The sequence below is a fragment of the Myodes glareolus genome, chromosome 19 (genome assembly GCF_982192425.1).
Source record: "Myodes glareolus chromosome 19, mMyoGla1.1, whole genome shotgun sequence".
Lineage (NCBI taxonomy): Eukaryota > Metazoa > Chordata > Mammalia > Rodentia > Cricetidae > Myodes > Myodes glareolus.
Genome location: NC_142044.1, coordinates 21,332,472 through 21,349,482, shown reverse-complemented (window position 1 = coordinate 21,349,482; position 17,011 = coordinate 21,332,472). Strand labels below are relative to the sequence as shown.

Genomic DNA, 17,011 nt, shown 5'->3' with positions numbered 1-17,011 from the left:
TAGTCGCCATTAGGTGGGGACTGCTTGGTGTTGAAGTGTTGAATGAGCTTACTGACACCCCTTCAACCCCTGCTGAGGTTGCCAGCTGTGTTGGGTTCCTGCGTGGCGGTGGAAAGAAGAAACAGAGACACTCCAGGATGAACTGGAGAGTCAGCCTCTAGCGAACTGACGGCCTGTAGCTTAGCAAGGGCTCCTTTATTATTGTACCTTCTAGCAAGTCAGTTTCCGCATACCAAAACCTCTTATCTGAAGCTCCCAAAGTCCTCCGTAACCAAGATTTGCGTAGCCTTTGAACCTTTAGATCGCTCAGATAAGATTTACAGACTTCACACCGCCACACCGAAAGGTGCCGGACCCAGAAACAGCGGTCGCAAAAGACAGGTCAAGGCCACGTGCTAACTCTCTGGACTCAAACCAACCACGGAAATCTGCAGGAACTCTCGCTATACTACACAGCTGTGTGGAACCAGAAGCGACTCTAAAGAGCCGGTTGGGAATGAAAGCTGAAGCTTTAGAACGCGAAACCAGAACCTAGAAAAAAGAAAAACCTACTCGAGGGATTGCACCGAAATCTCATCATATTGTTACTTAATTTCTTTTTGATTTTAGATATTTATAATGTATCTATATATAGAAAGACAGACTGATCTAGTAAGTAAAAAAGTTTTAAACAGGTGTGCTGGGCCCCTATAATCCCTGCAAGCAGGAGACTGAGGCAGGAGGATTGCTTTGAGTGCAAGACTAGCTTGAACTACATAGTAGCAGACTAGAGCTACATAAGAATTTTTCTTTAAAAAAAATCCTAAAAAAAAAAGAATAATAGATCCTAAAAAAAAAAAAAAAAATCCTAGCTCTTGGAAGTCAGAGGTGAGTGAATCTCAGTGAGTTCAAGGCCAGTCTGGTCTACAAAGCCAGTTCCAGAACATCTAGGACTGTTTACACAGAGAAACCCTGTCTCAAAAACCAAAAGAAAAAAAAAAGGAAAAAAGAGTCTGGATAGCATTCTGTATTAATCATATTTATTTGCAGAAAGAAAGACACCAATTATCAAAACTATTTATTCATAGTGAATGAAGGGCATGAAGAACTGTCTCTTTAGACTTGCTAGTTTCCTGTGCTTGCACTGAACATATGTAATTGCTCAGGGAACTTCCCTACAAAAAAGAAAAAGAAAGAAAGAAAAAACTGTAATTCTTAAACTTGGTTTATAGGCCACCCACAGACTCTCAACCTCACGAGTCCCAAAACCCATAAAGTGCTGTGCTGGTGGTATATTGGTGAATGGTAATTGCCTTCCAAAACCCATAAATCCTACAAAAACAACAAAAAACCCACAACTGTGTTTGTGTCTGTTACCAATTTATTGCTTCAGCTTGAATATTGGGCTTCAAAGGAGGCTCTGGGGGGTGGGGAGGGAAGGTCATTAAACTTAACTGTTCTGGTTTAGTAAAAAGTGAGCCTGAAGTTAATCTTTCTCAGAAAGAGGCTCCCTGCAGTCTCTAGGAAGGCACCACAGCTAGTGTATGTGACCTTGAAGGTTTAGTCTTTCTTCCACCCTCTGGACGCAGAAACCAGAGCTCGGGGAGGCCTGCACACGGTTGTGGGTGGCCAGTAAGGTCACACAGGGACCTTCTGGTCTCTTTCTTCCGTCCCTAGTACTCTTGTCCCGGGTGCTGTGGGTATCACCTCTGCTTTTCAAACTCAGGTGCCTTCACAGGTTGCTGACTGACCCACACACTGTCCAACACCCCCCGACACACACACAAAAAACCACCACGTTCTGGGGGTTGCCTTTCAGGCCAGCACCTGCACATCACCCCACACTTGCCGTACCAGCAAATTGATCTGCCTTCTCATAGACAAGACAAGCCTCCCTCAAAGAGATAGAGCGGAACCACTGTCAAATCTGTTACGTCTTGGGTCCTCTGCGCCTGCCTTAGATGCACACATTTGTCTCTGTAGTTTCTTTCCTTTTTGGTTTTGTTTTGTTTTTTCATGACAGGGTTTCTCTGTAGCTTTGGGAACCTGTCCTGGAACTACCTCTTGTAGACCAGGCTGGCCTCGAACTCACAGAGATCCATCTGCCTCTGCCTCCTGAGTGCTGGGATTAAAGACGTGCGCCACCACCACCCGGCTAGTCTGTAGTTTCAGTTGCTGCCTAATCTGTGTTGTCTCTTGGTTATTTTGGAGGTTGTGTGCAAAGGTGGTGGTGAGACAGGGTCTCATATGGCCCTCACTGGCTATCACCTGAGTGGTAGAATTGCAGGCCCACACCACCATACCTAGATTTTGAATTTATCTAGCAGGTTCTATGAGTGTGTGTGCCCTTGAGCAGAGTTACTTCTTCACCATCCTAATTCCTGTGCCTCAGTTTCCACATCTGTAAAATAAAGTTTACAATGCTGTTTTCTAAATAGGTGTGCTACAAGGATTGAGTTTGTATGTATTGTTGGTTAAACTGAGTTCTCAAGGCTTTGGTGCACCTTAAAACAATCCCAACACTCTGGTGTTCAAGACAGATACAAAGGCTTTACCAATTTTCTCACATCAAGTTATTGTCGGCACATAACCACGGACGTCACAGCTCTCTGAAGTACAGTCCTCTCACAGAGACTTCAAGAGTTAACCATATCCCTTCCTGCTGATTCTCTTTCAAATGGTTCTTGGGTCCTTAAGAGAGACTTCTGAATTGTCAAAGATACGTACTGACAATTGTAAGATCTTTTTAGTAAGTGTTTGGGTGGGGTGGAAGGCCAGGCAGGGCCTATCATTAACTGTTGGCAAGAACAAATAGTAGAATTTCCAAGCGGTCATTTTAATGGGGGTGAAAGAAGGGAGGGGAAGTCATCCTACTGCCACAGCTCTTAGAAACTATGCTAATGTTTTGTTAAGTCTCTCACAGCTAGGGGTTTCTATGTTGGAATCATGTGACTACGTACCTGTTCCAAGCTGAGGGACTTCAGCTCCAGGTTCTTTTCGAGTAATACCTATGAGGACTCTATGCCCTTCTCCCCAGAGAGCCATGAGTAACCAGACCAAGCAAGAGAATTGTTTTTATGATTCTTTACTAGCTACTTCAATATCCAAGGCATCAATGGAGTTTACAATCTTAATAGGCCTGGGGGATTGATGATGGGCAACACACAGGCAATTCAATATCACAATTATTAATCCTACTAATCCTAATACATAAAACCAATTTATAACCTTAATCTAACATCACTTATCCATAAAACACTTCTTAACCTCAATACAACTTATCCATTACCTATAAAACACTTCTTAAACTTAATACAACTTAACACTTATCTATAAGATATCTCTTAACATCCCATATACTAACATATGTATTAACACATTTATGCTCTTTTCTTAACATTTCGTGCACGCATTAAATAGCATCATATGACCTAATATTCTTCAGCTTAAAAAGGGCTTTTTGAATTTCTTCAGGCTGGACGTCTGACCGCGCTGGGGGCTGGACAGCGAGGCTAACTCTTGACCCCGTCCACAGTCTGCACTTGGGAGATAAGGTTTCGATGTCCTGCTCTTAGGTTGCTATCAGGTGCTACATCAATTCCAGTCTGTGGCCTGGTCTTGGAAGGCAAAAAACGTTCTGCCTATGCTCGGGAAGGCAGAGAGTTCTGTCTGCAGTCGGGAAGGCAGAGTGTCTTGTCTGTTCTCGGGAGACAGACCTTCTTCGATGTTTACTCTCAGGAAATGAGGCTTTGCATTCGGGATGCAAGGCGTAAAATGTCTACTTTCGGGAGATGAAGTTCTGTACTCGGGAGACAGAGCATTAAATGTTTAGGCAAGGTGTTAAATCTTTCTGCTATTCGGGAGGCAGGCTTAGAGGATCTCTCTTTCCACGAGGCTTGATGCCTAGGCCATTGTGAGAAGTAACATAACTGCCCTGCTTCTGCCCTCTCTTTTTATGCCAGTTTGAAGCTGCCTCACGTTTGATCCTTCCAATAACCAGATGTCCTAGGTTATCAGTATCGACTGGCCACAGAAGGGTGGGGGTCCCTCTCGTGTGGCAAGATTACTTCCTTACCAAGGTTGCTGTGTGCAGCCTCCCCATCTGGCAGGGCCAGATGGGTGTGGTAGCCTTCAAGTGGACAAATGTCCTCTAAATATTTCACCTTAGCAATTTTCCACACCACACACAAGAAGAAATGCTTGTCCATTACACCAGGTTGCATTCATTCTTACTCTATAAATTTCCTGCTCTATCTGCACTACAGATTCCCCTTTATTTGTTCATTCAGAGGAATCTGTTTCCATGCTCATTACAGTACCCTATGCAAAAACCGGCATCACTTTGAAATTGTCTCATTCTCCGAGCAAAGGCTAAGCATTATGGCTGGCATAAATCCTTTTTAATTAGAATGCAGGTGGCTGGAGATGTACCTCATTTGGTAGAATGTTTACCTACCATGAAAGAAGCCCTTGATTTAATCCGTAGCACCACATAAAATGGGCGTGATGGTACAGGCATGTAGTGCCAGCACTCAGGCTGATGGAAAGCAGTGGTATTACAGATGGAAATCAGGGTCCAACAAATGCCCATCAGGATTTCCTGTTTCTTTTGTCTCGGAACAAAGAATTGGGCCAGGGACATGCAGAAAATGTTTATTAAGAAAGAGAATACTGCCGGGCAGTGGAGGCACATGCGTTTAATCCCAGCACTCGGGAGGCAGAAGCAGGCAGATCTCTGTGAGTTCGAGGCCAGACTGGTCTATGAGAGCTAGTTCCCAGACAAATTCCAAAGTTACAGAGAAACTCTGTTTCAAAAAATAAATAAATAAATAAAGAGAGAGAGAGAGAGAGAGAGAGAGAGAGAAAACCACTGGGTGGAGGTGGTGCACACCTTTAATCCTAGCATTTGGGAGGCAGAGGCAGGCGGATCTCTGAGTTTGAGGTCAGCTTGATCTACAGAGCTAAAACCAGGGCTACACAAAGAAACCCTGTCTTGGGCTGGAGAGATGGCTCAGCGGTTAAGAGCATTACCTGCTCTTCCAAAGGTCCTGAGTTCAATTCCCAGCAACCACATGGTGGCTCACAACCATCGTAATGAGGCCTGGTGCCCTCTTATGGCCTGCAGGCGTATACACAGACAGAATATTGTATACATAATAAATAAATAAATAAATATTTTTTTTTTAAAAAGAAACCCTTTCTTGAAAAACAGAAAACAAAAAAAAAAAAAAGGAAGGAAAGAGAGAAAGAAGCAGAGCTGGAAAGGTTAGAAGCTCAATGATGTCTGTTCTTATCAAATTGAGGTATTTATACATCACTTGTTTTGCAGGACTTTTAAATTTAATTTTTTATGCCAAATGGCCTCTGTATTAATTAAAAACGACCAAGATTTGCTTGCTACCTGGACAGTCATCCTGGGCTACTCCAACATGACCTTATTTGTGGCAGAGATTCTCTGTCTTGCACCAGCACTCCAAGCAGCAGCCTCAAAGACTGAGCAGCAGTCTTTCAGAAGAATTTTGGGGAACAGAACTACTTTTGCATGGCAGAGTACAGCAGGCAACCAAACAGTACCCACAATTTGGACAGGGACCTGGTGGACCTGGTGGAGGGTGAAGCATTCTGCAGTGTTGTCATCTAATCTATTAAGTACCTGACAAAAAAAAAAAACAAAAACACTTATTTTTATGTTTTAGGCTTAACCTTGACAACATATACAGAAGGCTAAAGTTTGTCTCTGTAAATGAGTTATATTTGTACTTAGCATGATTACATAGTTCTGAGCACATTAAAGAATTCCATCATTTATAAGGTGACTGACCATTAACATGCATGTCTTAATTGTCTTTAACAGTTTACAGCAAGTTAGCAGCTTTTAAAAATATAAGATTTTTGCAGTTTCTATCCCTGGTATGTATTGTATGATTGTCTATCCCAATAGTTATTGTCAACTCTTTTAGTTTTCTTTAAGGACCATTAGGTTTTCTTTCTTTCCGGTAGTTAATTTATTTTCATTCGTTCATCAACAAAAAGCTCTTCAGTCTCAAAGTCAAAGTGCTCTAGGGACTTTTTAAAATTTTATTTATTTATTTATTTTGCGTTTGAAGGCTAGATGGCGGGAAGTAGCCGGCAGCTGGCCAAAGAGGACCTCCAAATCCACGCGCCAAAATTCCAAACAGGACGCTTCACAGCTCTCTCTGTCTCCCTCCACTGAAGGCGGTGAGCCGGAACTATAGAAGGAAGAAAGAAGTCTCAAGTTCCTGTTGAGCGCTCCACGCGGCTCGCTTGAGTCCCAGCTCACGTCGGCATAGGCTCCGGCTCTCAGCAGAAGGGAGGAGAGTCTCGGGTTGTTGGTCTCGGAGCGGCGGAGGGGGCGGGGCCGGAGGCCGGGGGCGGGGCCGGCGGCGGAGGGATTCCGCGCGCGCGCGTCCTCTGAGGCCTCTGGGAGCGCAGTTTGTGGCGCCAGAATTCAGAGCGCGCCAGCGCCTGAGAGGCGATATCTTCCTGGAGCTCCGCACCCTCTCCCTCACAACGGATTCCGGCTCCCGCAGCGGGACACCATGGTGGTCCTCCGCAGCAGCCTGGAGCTGCACAGTCGCTCCACCACCTCTTCGGCCACCGACTCTCTGGACCTGTCCAACGAGTTCCTCAGCCTGAAGGATAGCGGCCGAAGGCGGCCCGGCTCGCCCCGAGCCGCGGGGAAATCCCTGGTCCCCACCGCGGTGAGTACCGGCCTGGGGCGGGAAATCCTTGGACCCGGGGTGGAGCCGCGCCGAGGGGGACCGGCGTGCAGCGCAGGGGTGCTGGAAGGTTCCAAGGTTCCGGTGAGACAGATCTGACTGGAAGCGGGCTGAGCAGTTGGTCGCCACCTCTTTCTACGCAGGAGGAAACCAGGGCCCGCCAGAGCCGAAGTGGCGCGTAGGGCCGAGCCGAGGTGGTTTGGGGCCGCTTCCCCGCCCCCCCCACTTCCCCGGCTGCGTCCCCGTTTCGCGTCAGTCGGGAGAGTGCGACCCCGAGGTTGCTGACTGCTCGCGCGCGTGCACAGGGACATTTTAGGGAGCGCGAGCACAGCCGGTATCTCAGACTCCACTGCCCTCCATTTACGGTCCAGGGAGGTTCCATGATCAGGACCTCGGCGGAGTGAAATCTCAGGTTTCATAATGTGGAGGGACGGCCACCAACACTTCGTGTGCCCTTTTAAGTCTCGTGACAAGCCTTAGAGGGCCTGTTAGTGATGACAACCGTGTGACAGATACAGAAATGCACCCCAGAAAGATCAACAGGAGAGCAGTAGGAAGTTCTGAAGTTGGAACTTAGACTTTTCTGCCTCCCGGATCTCTGCTGTCCTGGCTCGCCGTGCCGCAGCCACAGTAGCTACAGGGGATGTTTGCAAAGAAAAGAGACCTCGCATCAAATGCTTCTTGCCTATCTAGTGCGACTTGCCTACCAGTGCGACTTTTGAAGTCGGAGTCCCAAAGACTTCTGCCGACTTTGGCAGTGGAGGAAGGGGACGGCGGTCACCAAAAAGGTTGAGGTTAAGGAAGCCACAGTGAAGTTACCGAAACAGGTAGTGATGGTCTCGTTGCAGTGAGGGTCACTGTGGCAGTAGGAAAAATAGGACCGGAGATCTAGTCAGGAGCCTGGAAGTCAGAAAGACGGGTAGGAGCGCTGGGGTGGCAGTAACACAGACAGCAGTGCCCACTTAGTTGATACAGTGTTGGTCTTGTATTGGGGTCTGAGTATTTGAGTCTCAGGTGCAGGAATGGGCAGAGGTCTGGGTAGGATAAACATTTCTTACTCGGAACGTGATCTTTTATTCTGCCCGCTGTTGTAGTGATTATAACCTTCTAGGATAGCTTAACTTTTCTTGTTTATATTTCTCCCTAAATCAAATGTAACTCTATAGGGGCGTGTTTGTTTTATTTTTCTGTTAGCACTGTATTCTAGAACAGAGCATGGCACATTGTGTTGCCCTTATTCACAAAGTTGTTAGCTAAGCATTAGATACAGGCCATCCATACCATATGGAGGGAGAGCCCTTGAAATGTAGGAGGAAGAGGATAGTCTCTGGGCCAGCGTTTACACTATATATTTTAGCTATTTATTTATTTATGGTTTTTCAAGACAGGGTTTCTCTGTAGCTTTGGAGCCTGTCCTGGATCTAGCTTTGATAGACCAGGTTGGCTTCAAACTCACAGAGATCTGCCTGCCTTCTGAGTGCTGGGATTAAAGGCATCAGCCACCACTGCCTGGCTTTTTGTCAATGTAATAGGATATTTTGTGTGTGTGTGTGTGTGGCTCTGGTTGTCTTGGAACTCACTATGTAGACCAGGCTGGCCTGGAACTCACAAAGATCTGCCTGCTTGGTGCTGGGGAGTGCTGGTATTAAGGGCATGCACCACCGCCTGACCACATACCATCTTTTTGAAATAAAATCTTCCTCTCTTCTATAAATCAAGACACTGTTGTAGGTCTTCTGATTAGTTAGGAAGTGTTAGGTTGGGTTTGGAGAAATGAGTAGTTCTTAAAGATAACAGATTCCTATTACAAACCCCATCAGTACCAAGAATAGGATTGCTTTGTGTCTGAAAAGCTTTCTAATGTGGAGGCTTTGTATTCAGTCTGGTCCTTGAAATCAAATGTATGTTTCAAAGACTTAAACTCCCATTACCCTGATATTTGAAAACTTCCTAATTCTCAGTTTTATTTATCAACAGATGGTAGAAATGGTACTTCTTCAGGTAGTTAAATATAGTCATTCTAATTCATTAATTTGACTTTTCTTGGTTTAATAGTAGAGTACCTTTAAATCCAGAAGGTACTGAGGGTGACCCATAACTACATAGCATCTTTTTCTCTTTTTCCTTTTATTTACTTATTTATTTGAGGCATTTCTGTAACATTGTTTGACTTTGAGCAGGTTAGTTCTCATCTACATTGACTGTAGGTTTTTTAATGTGGTAGGGGGCGCTTAAGTTACCAGTATGTAATTTGTTTGGTGAATCCTCACCTGCATTACATTTTCTGGACAAATGTGATGTGGAATGTTCCTGTTGTCAGTGTGTACGTCTGGAATCACCATCTCCTTCATGCCAAATTTCTGGATTTCTTTGAGTGCCTGAAGGGAACACTTCTTGTTGTGCTTGTGAAACTGATGGTGTATTCTCAATCACCACATTGTCGATAGCAGAACCTCTTTGTATGAGCCATTCTGTCCAGCCCAAGCTTGAAATAGGTTTGTTTGTTTGTTTGTTTGTTTCTGAGCCAACATCACTGCAGCCCTTAATGCACTGCTGCTTTGACATTTTGGCTGGTATCTATCGGTTGGGATTTGTGGGTGTTTTTTGGTTTGGTTTGGTTTTGGTTTTTCGAAACAGGGTTTCTCTCTATCTTTGGAGCCTATCCTGGAACTAGCTTTTGTAGACCAGGTTGGCTTTGAACTCAAAGAGATACGCCTGTCTTGCCTCCTGCGTGCTGGGATTAAATGCTTGTGCCACCACTGCCCGGGTTGGGTTTTGTTTTGTTTTTTTCTTATGAGTTAACTAGCCATTATCAATTTTTGTGCTTTGACAAGTCTGTAACTTTTTGATATCAGGAAATTTGGGGGTTTTTGTTTGTGAAGAACCAGTTAAGGCTGGGTAGTAGAACCAGGTATATGTGTATATGTGTGGGGGGTGTTGATTGTACAAGAACTTTGGGTTGTATTCACCTACACTTTTGTGGAGTTTGAGTAAGCTAGGCAAGCATGGCCCAGCCAGCCATGTATGCCATTTTTCAAAATCTTTGTTTGTTATTCATGATAGAGTGGGTTTTTGTGGTTTTTTTTGTTTGTTTTGTTTTGTTTGTTTGTTTGTTTGTTTGGTATAGCCTTGGCTGTCCTGGACCAACCTAGCCTTGTCCAGGTCTCAAGTGTTGGAATTAAAAATGTGTTCCACCACCATACCTGGCTTGGGGAGGGGGAAGATAAATATTCTATTAAGTGTAAGATGATATATCGTTGCTTTATTTGCATTTCAGTAATGACTAACGATGTTAAGCATATTTCCATTTATTGGCTAGCTGTATTTTTTTGGGAGAACTATCTGTTGCCTTCCTTTGCTAACCAGTGTGACTAGCTCCACACTCTGATCTTCAGGCAAGCTTTGTTCTATAGCACAAATAAAATAATCACACAGGGTTTCTCTGTGTAATAGCCCTGGTTGGCCTGTAGACTAGGGTAGCCTTGAACTCAAAGAGATCCACCTGCCTCTACCTCCCAAGTGCTAGGATTAAAGGTGTATGCCATTACTGACCAGTTCAATATTTCATTTGTTTGTTTGTTTTTGAGACAGGTTTTCTCTGTGTAACAGTCCTAGCTGCCTTGGAACTTGCTTTGTAGAACAGGCTGAACTTTAACTCACCAAGATTCACCTGCCTCTGTCTCCTGAGTGCTGAGATTAAAGGCGAGTGCCATCAGTGCCCCATAACTCAATAAATCAAAAGAAGAAATATTGTGTGTATATAGTAGATATATTTTCTCCCATTCAGTGGGTTGCCTTTTTATTCCGTTGGTAGTTCCTTTTGATATATACATATGTACGTTTTAATTTAATTTTTTTTTTGTGTGTGTGTATGTGTACATGAGGAAATCAGGACAACTTGTACTTGTAAGAGTCTGTTCTCATCCACCATTTGGGTCCTGGGATTTTAATTCAGATCTTCAGACTTGGAAGCGAATTCTTTTTAACATTGAAGCACCTAGCTGACCTTATATATTCTTTGGTATGGGTATTTCCAGCTCAGCCTCACATCTGTAACTGAGGATGACCTTGAACTTCTGATCACCACCTACCAGGCCTGGTAGTAAATGCTGTATTTTAAGTTCCATAGCCTTTACTGATTCTTGTAATGAAATAATTGTTTGAGTTATTGTTTCTTGGAGAAACTAAAAACAACTATTACTAACTTATAATCAGAGAAGATTCTTAGGACTTAAAGTTGGCCTTAACTAATAAAGTCAAACTTATAACGACATTCTTAATTTTTCTTAAAGGATGGCTCCTCAGTTAAGGGAGTTGAAAGGTACCGCCATACGCATTCTTTAAGATCTTTGAGGAAAAAAGAACAGATTTCTTCAGATTCTAGTTCTGATAAGAATATGGAAAGAACAGAGAAACACACTACTAATGGCAGACATTTTACAAGGTAATACAAGATGTTTGACCACTAATTCAAATTGCTTTTGAAATAATATTTTTTAAACTTGATTTTTTTTTCCATTTTACTTTATGTATTTACTACTTTACATGTGTTGTGCATGTGAGTGTGTAGGCAGGTCTGTGGATGTGGATGCATGTGGAGGCCAGAGATTGATGTGGAGGGTCCTCTTTGTTCTCCACAGGGTCTCTTGATGATATACTCTTCCTGCTCTTTCCCTTTTCATTGTTGACAGCACCCTATATTGTAACTTGTTTTCATTCCTTTTTACCACATTTTCCATCTCTTTGTGTCTGAAAGATCTATCTATCTATCTATCTATCTCTTTGATCATGGTGTGCTTGACTAGAATCCAGAGAGCACACCAGTGGTCTTCAGGGAATACATGAGATTTGTGAAATGTTTTAGCTTGTATATGCATTTTCCTAGGAAATTAAGTTCATAGGCGTTGAAGTGCAGCCACCTGGTTTTACAGATTTTGTTGGCTCCGTGGGCTTATTCCCATATGGCTGCTTTGATGCCACAGTATCCAATGGTTTTGTCAGGCACAGAATGGCTGAAGAATATTATATAGACTATCCAGCTACTTCACAAAAAAGTTAATAATTTCTGTAAAATTAAAAACCCATCTGTTTCAGTAAGATAGCAACAAAAAAATTACTACTTTAATTACTTCAGAAGTGTTTTACATGGTTTGATGGGCAGGACTCCTTGAGAACGAAAATTTACCAGCCTAAACTAACTCAATGAATTACTCAAACCTTTCAAACCTTTTTTTCCTTATGCTTATTGATTGAGCGTGTATACATGCAGATGACAACTTTTTCCTTCCCCTATGTTGATTCCAGGGATTAAACTGAGGTCAACAGCCTTGTGGTGTCAGGTGCTTTTACCCACTGAGTCATCTTACTAGCCCTGCTTTAAATTAAAAACCTTTATTTTCTCTTTGGTTTTACCTGTGTCCCAAGAAAGGTACGGAGTTAATACTATTCACACATTTCAAAGGATATATGGGTGAAGTGTTCTAGAAAGTTTTCTTTTATGTTTGTGTAGGATGAGATCATGTTTTGGTGTATGCAAACCAAAACGTGTGTAGGGGCATGCATGAATTTTTGTAGACCAGATGTCCATGTTGGGTGTCTTCCACAGCTCTCTACCTTATTTTAAGGTAGGAATTCTCAGTGAGCCTGGAACTCATCACTTCAGCCAGGCTAGCTAGTCAGTAACCTGGAGATCTGCCTGTTTCAGCCCACCTCCACCCCAACCCCAGTGTTGATAATATAGCTGTGCTATAATACTCCCAGCTTTTAGTCGGGTACTGGGAATCCAAACTCAGATCTTCATGCTTGTGCAGCAGGTACTGTGTTGATTTGTATATTTTTTTTTATTTTCTTTCTTTGTTTTTGATGCTGAAAATAGAACCCAGACCTTTTAGACATAACTAGGATGTGGTCCCCTCCCCCCACTGAACTGTATTCTAGTCCTTGTTTCATTTTAAAGAATAATGTTTGTGCTTATGGAGAATAATGCCCATAAATTTAAGCTAATATTTATAGGATTTGAAAGATGATGGAGTCCTGATTTTTAGGCTTGATTCCTCCCTCCCCATTCAGTAGACTTTCTACACCAAATTTTTATTGATTGATTGATTGCGTGGAGTGGATGTTTAGTTTCAGACAATTCTCTACTTGAGCCTTGCCTCAAATTCATTATTCACTCAAAGCTGGCCTTGAACTCGTGGTTGTCCCTTTGTTTTTATTCATGATTTACTTTTTGAGACAAGCTCTCCCTGTAAATCCCTGGCTGTCCTTGATATTATAGACCAGGCTGTCCTTGCACCCAGAAATCAGTGTGCCTTAGCTTTCTTAGTTTGTGAGCATTCTCTGGTGATCTGCTTGATCCAGTTTCTCAAATGCTGGGATTAGTTTCAAGCAAGCAACTGTTCATAGAAAACAATTAACATATCTCTAAGGGCCATTAATTCTCTTTAGAATTCTAAATTTCTCAAGGTTATTAGATTGCTATGGATATGTGTGAAGCATGCTTTTATGCAATGTTTTCTTCAACTACTTAAATATTTAGTCCAAGAATTTCATTTCTTATATCAAATGAGATGCTTTGACTTGATTTTTCTGTTTGTCTACGAGTTAGTAGGCAGTGTGGTAGTGCACACTGGTGCTGGAGATATTTCTCCGCAACTAAGACACAAATGCAATGCCTAGCAGCCATATAAGGAGTCTCAAAATAGTCTGTAACTTCAGCTCCAGACTATCCAACACCTTCTTAGGGACTCCACATATACAAACACGTAATTAAAAATAAATAAAAATGAAGGCTAAAGCGGGAGTATTGCCATTAGTTTACATACAAACTGGGCTACAATGTGAGACCTTGTCGCAAAAAACAAAAATAAATGGATTAGTCATTGAATTCAAAATAAACATTTGTTTAATCATAACATGTAGATGTTTATAATGTTTCTTGGATTTTTTAAGTGTCTTGAGTTTTTTAATTTTTTGACTTAACTTTCCACCTTAGCTTGTTGTATAGAATGTAGGATTTAAATATCTTGTCAATATTATTTTTAATTCATTTAACATATTTTTTATATAGGCAGTTGGCTCGACAGCAGGCTGATAAAAAAAAAGAAGAGTGCAAAGAAGGTAAGTTGTGCTAACAGCACTTCAGCTTTTTAAAACGTGGTTCATAATGTTTATAGGTCGATTGGAGCACGTATAATAGCCTTGCATAAAGTGTGTACTTTGTTAGGTTTGACATAGTATGTAAAAGAAGCCATTATATACTAATATAGTAAAGATACCCTTTACCCTTAAAAGTTTCTTCAAACACCTGTGGTGGTTTGAATAAGAATGGCCGCTATAGGCTCCTATGTTTGAATGCTAAATCTCCAGGGGGCGGAACTCTGATAGAATTAGGATGATTAGAAGATATGGCCTTAGGAGAAGTAACTGACACTTGGGGTGGGCTTTAGAGGTTTCAAAAGTTTCCCTTTCTCCATCTAGTGAACAAGATGTTGCTCTTAGGGCTGGAGAGATGGCTCAGAGGTTAAGAGCATTGCCTGCTCTTCCAAAGGTCCTGAGTTCAATTCCCAGCAACCACATGGTGGCTCACAACCATCTGTAATGAGGTCTAGTGCCCTCTTATGGCCTGCAGACATACACACAGACAGAATATTGTATACATAGTAATTAAATAAATATTAAAAAAAAAAGATGTTGCTCTTAGCTACTGCTTCAGCAAACTGCCTGCATGCCATCATGCTCCAGTCCATGATAATAATGGACTAAACCTCTTACACTAAGCAGTCCCCCAGTTAAATGCTTTCATGTTTTGCAGGGGTGGTGGTGGTTAAGAGTTGCCTTGGTCATGCTGTCTTGTCACAGCAATAGAACAGTGACTAAGACACTCTTATATAATCTATCTTGACTCTTCCAATTCCTGCCTTGCCCTCTGGTTCCAAAGTAATCACCAATGTTCTTTTTTGCTCCCGCAGAGACAGGGTTTCTCTGAGTAGCCCTGACTGTCCTGGAACTAGCTCTGTAGACCAGGGTGGCCTAGAACTCAGAGATCCACCTGCCTCTGGTTCCTAAATGCTGAGATTAAAGGTGTGCACCACCACTGCCTGGCTTGTTTTCTGTTGCTGTAGATTAGTTTGCATTACCTAGAGGTTTATGTAAGCTAAATCATGCAGGATATTTTATATCATTTCATTCAACAAAATTAATTAAGTGGTTGTCTATGTGGCTACGTTTGTGGCTGGGTAGATTCTGTTATGAATATGCCATGATTTACTACCCAAGCTGATCTTTTAAAAAACTCAGGATCTGCCTGAGCTTCTTGATGGTGGGGAATTGCAGGCATGCTCTGCTACACCTAGCTCTATCTCATCTTCTTTTGATAGAACTATCGCAAGCTGCTTTAAACTGTCTGATACAAGTCTTTATATGACATTTCTTCTCTGAAGTGCATTAGCTCATACCATAGGGATATGTTGTAACTTAAAATTTTTTCTAGAAAAACAAGTTTGAGGTGGTATAATTTTGCTGTATTAAAGTAGCTGTCCTGTGCATTTTCAAGTTGTTTTGCTAATGCTTATTATGTTTTTCTGTACACATCTATGAAGACAAAGTTATTTCAGTTACTCACTCATTGAGGAATAGAAACATTGCTCAGAGTACAGAACATTTGCGTGAACAGAATGGAGATGTTGAAGTTCGAAGAAGTTGTAGGATTAGAAGTCGTTACAGTACTGTGAACCAGTCTGTGCTATTTGACAAGCTTATAACAAAGTAAGTACAAATGCTTAAGATCAAAACTATGTATCTGGAACAATCTATATTCAAGACAGATTGTGAGTTTTTACTAACACCCCCACACACACAACACACAAAAACGGTGTAGCTGGCTGCCCTTGAACTCAGATTTGCCTGCTTCTGCCTACTAAGTACTAGGACCAAAGGTATCTGCCACCACTATGACTTCCGCCTCCCTTTTCCCGCAGATTTGAATATCTATCCAAATAGATATTCTATTAGGGATTGAATATCTATTTTGTGTATGCCAGGGAAGTGCAATACTATTGAGCTACACCCCTGACCCTGTCCTGAATACTGTAATCTGTTTGATTTATGTGAAACATGCAGGAGAATGGCTTTTGGTAACCCTTTATTCTGTTTGTGTGTTTAAGTTAATGGAGAGAAGTGTTTGAATATTTTACCAAGTTAAGTCAGTGCTTCTTGCTGAAATATTTTTATTACTATTTTTTAAAGCACTGCTGAAGCTGTACTTCAGAAGATGGATGACATGAAAAAGATGCGTCGACAGCGGATGAAAAAACTTGAAGATTTGGGAGTGTTTAATGAAGCAGAAGAGGTAAGATTCGGTGGTGACTTAATCCCTGTTTAGTGCATAATCCATTTAAAGGTAGTAATTAATCATTTTGTTCAACATTTGTTATATTCAAAAATTACTGCTAGAATTTGTTTATAGTTGGGTCTTCCTTTAAAAAATAACTTTTGTGTGAACATATACTAAATGTTAATGGATTTTATTTGAACATTTGTAGAGCAATCCTTATATGTACACAAGAGGAAAGCGGAAGGCTATTCAACAGGCCGATGAAGAAACAACTGATAACCAAGATGGCAGTGTGGGTTAGTGTATTTTTGTTGTTGTTTAAATCTGTTTTCTGGCTTCAAATTTAAGCATTTTTAACTTAAGAAATAGCTTTATTATTCAGATTGACTTATTTTTTAAAGATTTATTTATTTATTACATATACAGTAATCTACCTACATATATCCTATAGGCCAATAGAGGGCACCAGATCTCATTACAGATGGTTGTGAGCCACCACCATGTGGTTGCTAGGAATTAAGCTCAGGACCACTTGAAGAGCAGTCAGTCAGTGCTCTTAGCCTCTGAGCCACCTCTCCAGCCCTCAAATTGACATTGTAGTTTGCAGTAGTTGTGGTTATAATTTAAATAAGTGTTGACAAGGGAGAGCTCAAAACAGGATAGTGTGTTTTGTTGGAGAAAGTAACTAAAATCAACAGTTTTAAGGTAATAATTGGTTTGCTTGTATAATAAAACTACAGTTTATCATATATCTCAATCTTAGTTAAAATGATTAAAGTCGTTACTAATTCATTCTTTTGGCTTTTTAAGATAGGGTTTCTCTGTAACTCTGAAACTCACTCTGTAGACCAGGGTGATCTCAAACTCACAGAGCTCTGCCTGCCTCTGCCTAAAGTGTTGGGATTAAAGTCTTGCACTACCGCCATCCATCTATTAAAGTTAATTTTACTACTAATTT

At 41.8% G+C, this 17,011-nt stretch overlaps 1 protein-coding gene across 1 annotated transcript in view; it reads left to right on the top strand.

Moving 5' to 3' along the window:
* The first annotated feature begins 6,418 nt into the window (after nt 1-6,418).
* The window catches only part of Atad2 (ATPase family AAA domain containing 2), a 44,462-nt gene continuing 33,869 nt past the window's right edge, over nt 6,419-17,011 (top strand). The window contains exons 1-6 of the mRNA XM_048457099.3: nt 6,419-6,701; nt 11,012-11,163; nt 13,789-13,838; nt 15,320-15,485; nt 15,966-16,068; nt 16,262-16,349. Of these exons, the coding sequence (XP_048313056.3) occupies nt 6,540-6,701; nt 11,012-11,163; nt 13,789-13,838; nt 15,320-15,485; nt 15,966-16,068; nt 16,262-16,349 (721 nt within the window). The 5' untranslated portion in view covers nt 6,419-6,539. The remainder of the gene's footprint in view (nt 6,702-11,011; nt 11,164-13,788; nt 13,839-15,319; nt 15,486-15,965; nt 16,069-16,261; nt 16,350-17,011) is intronic.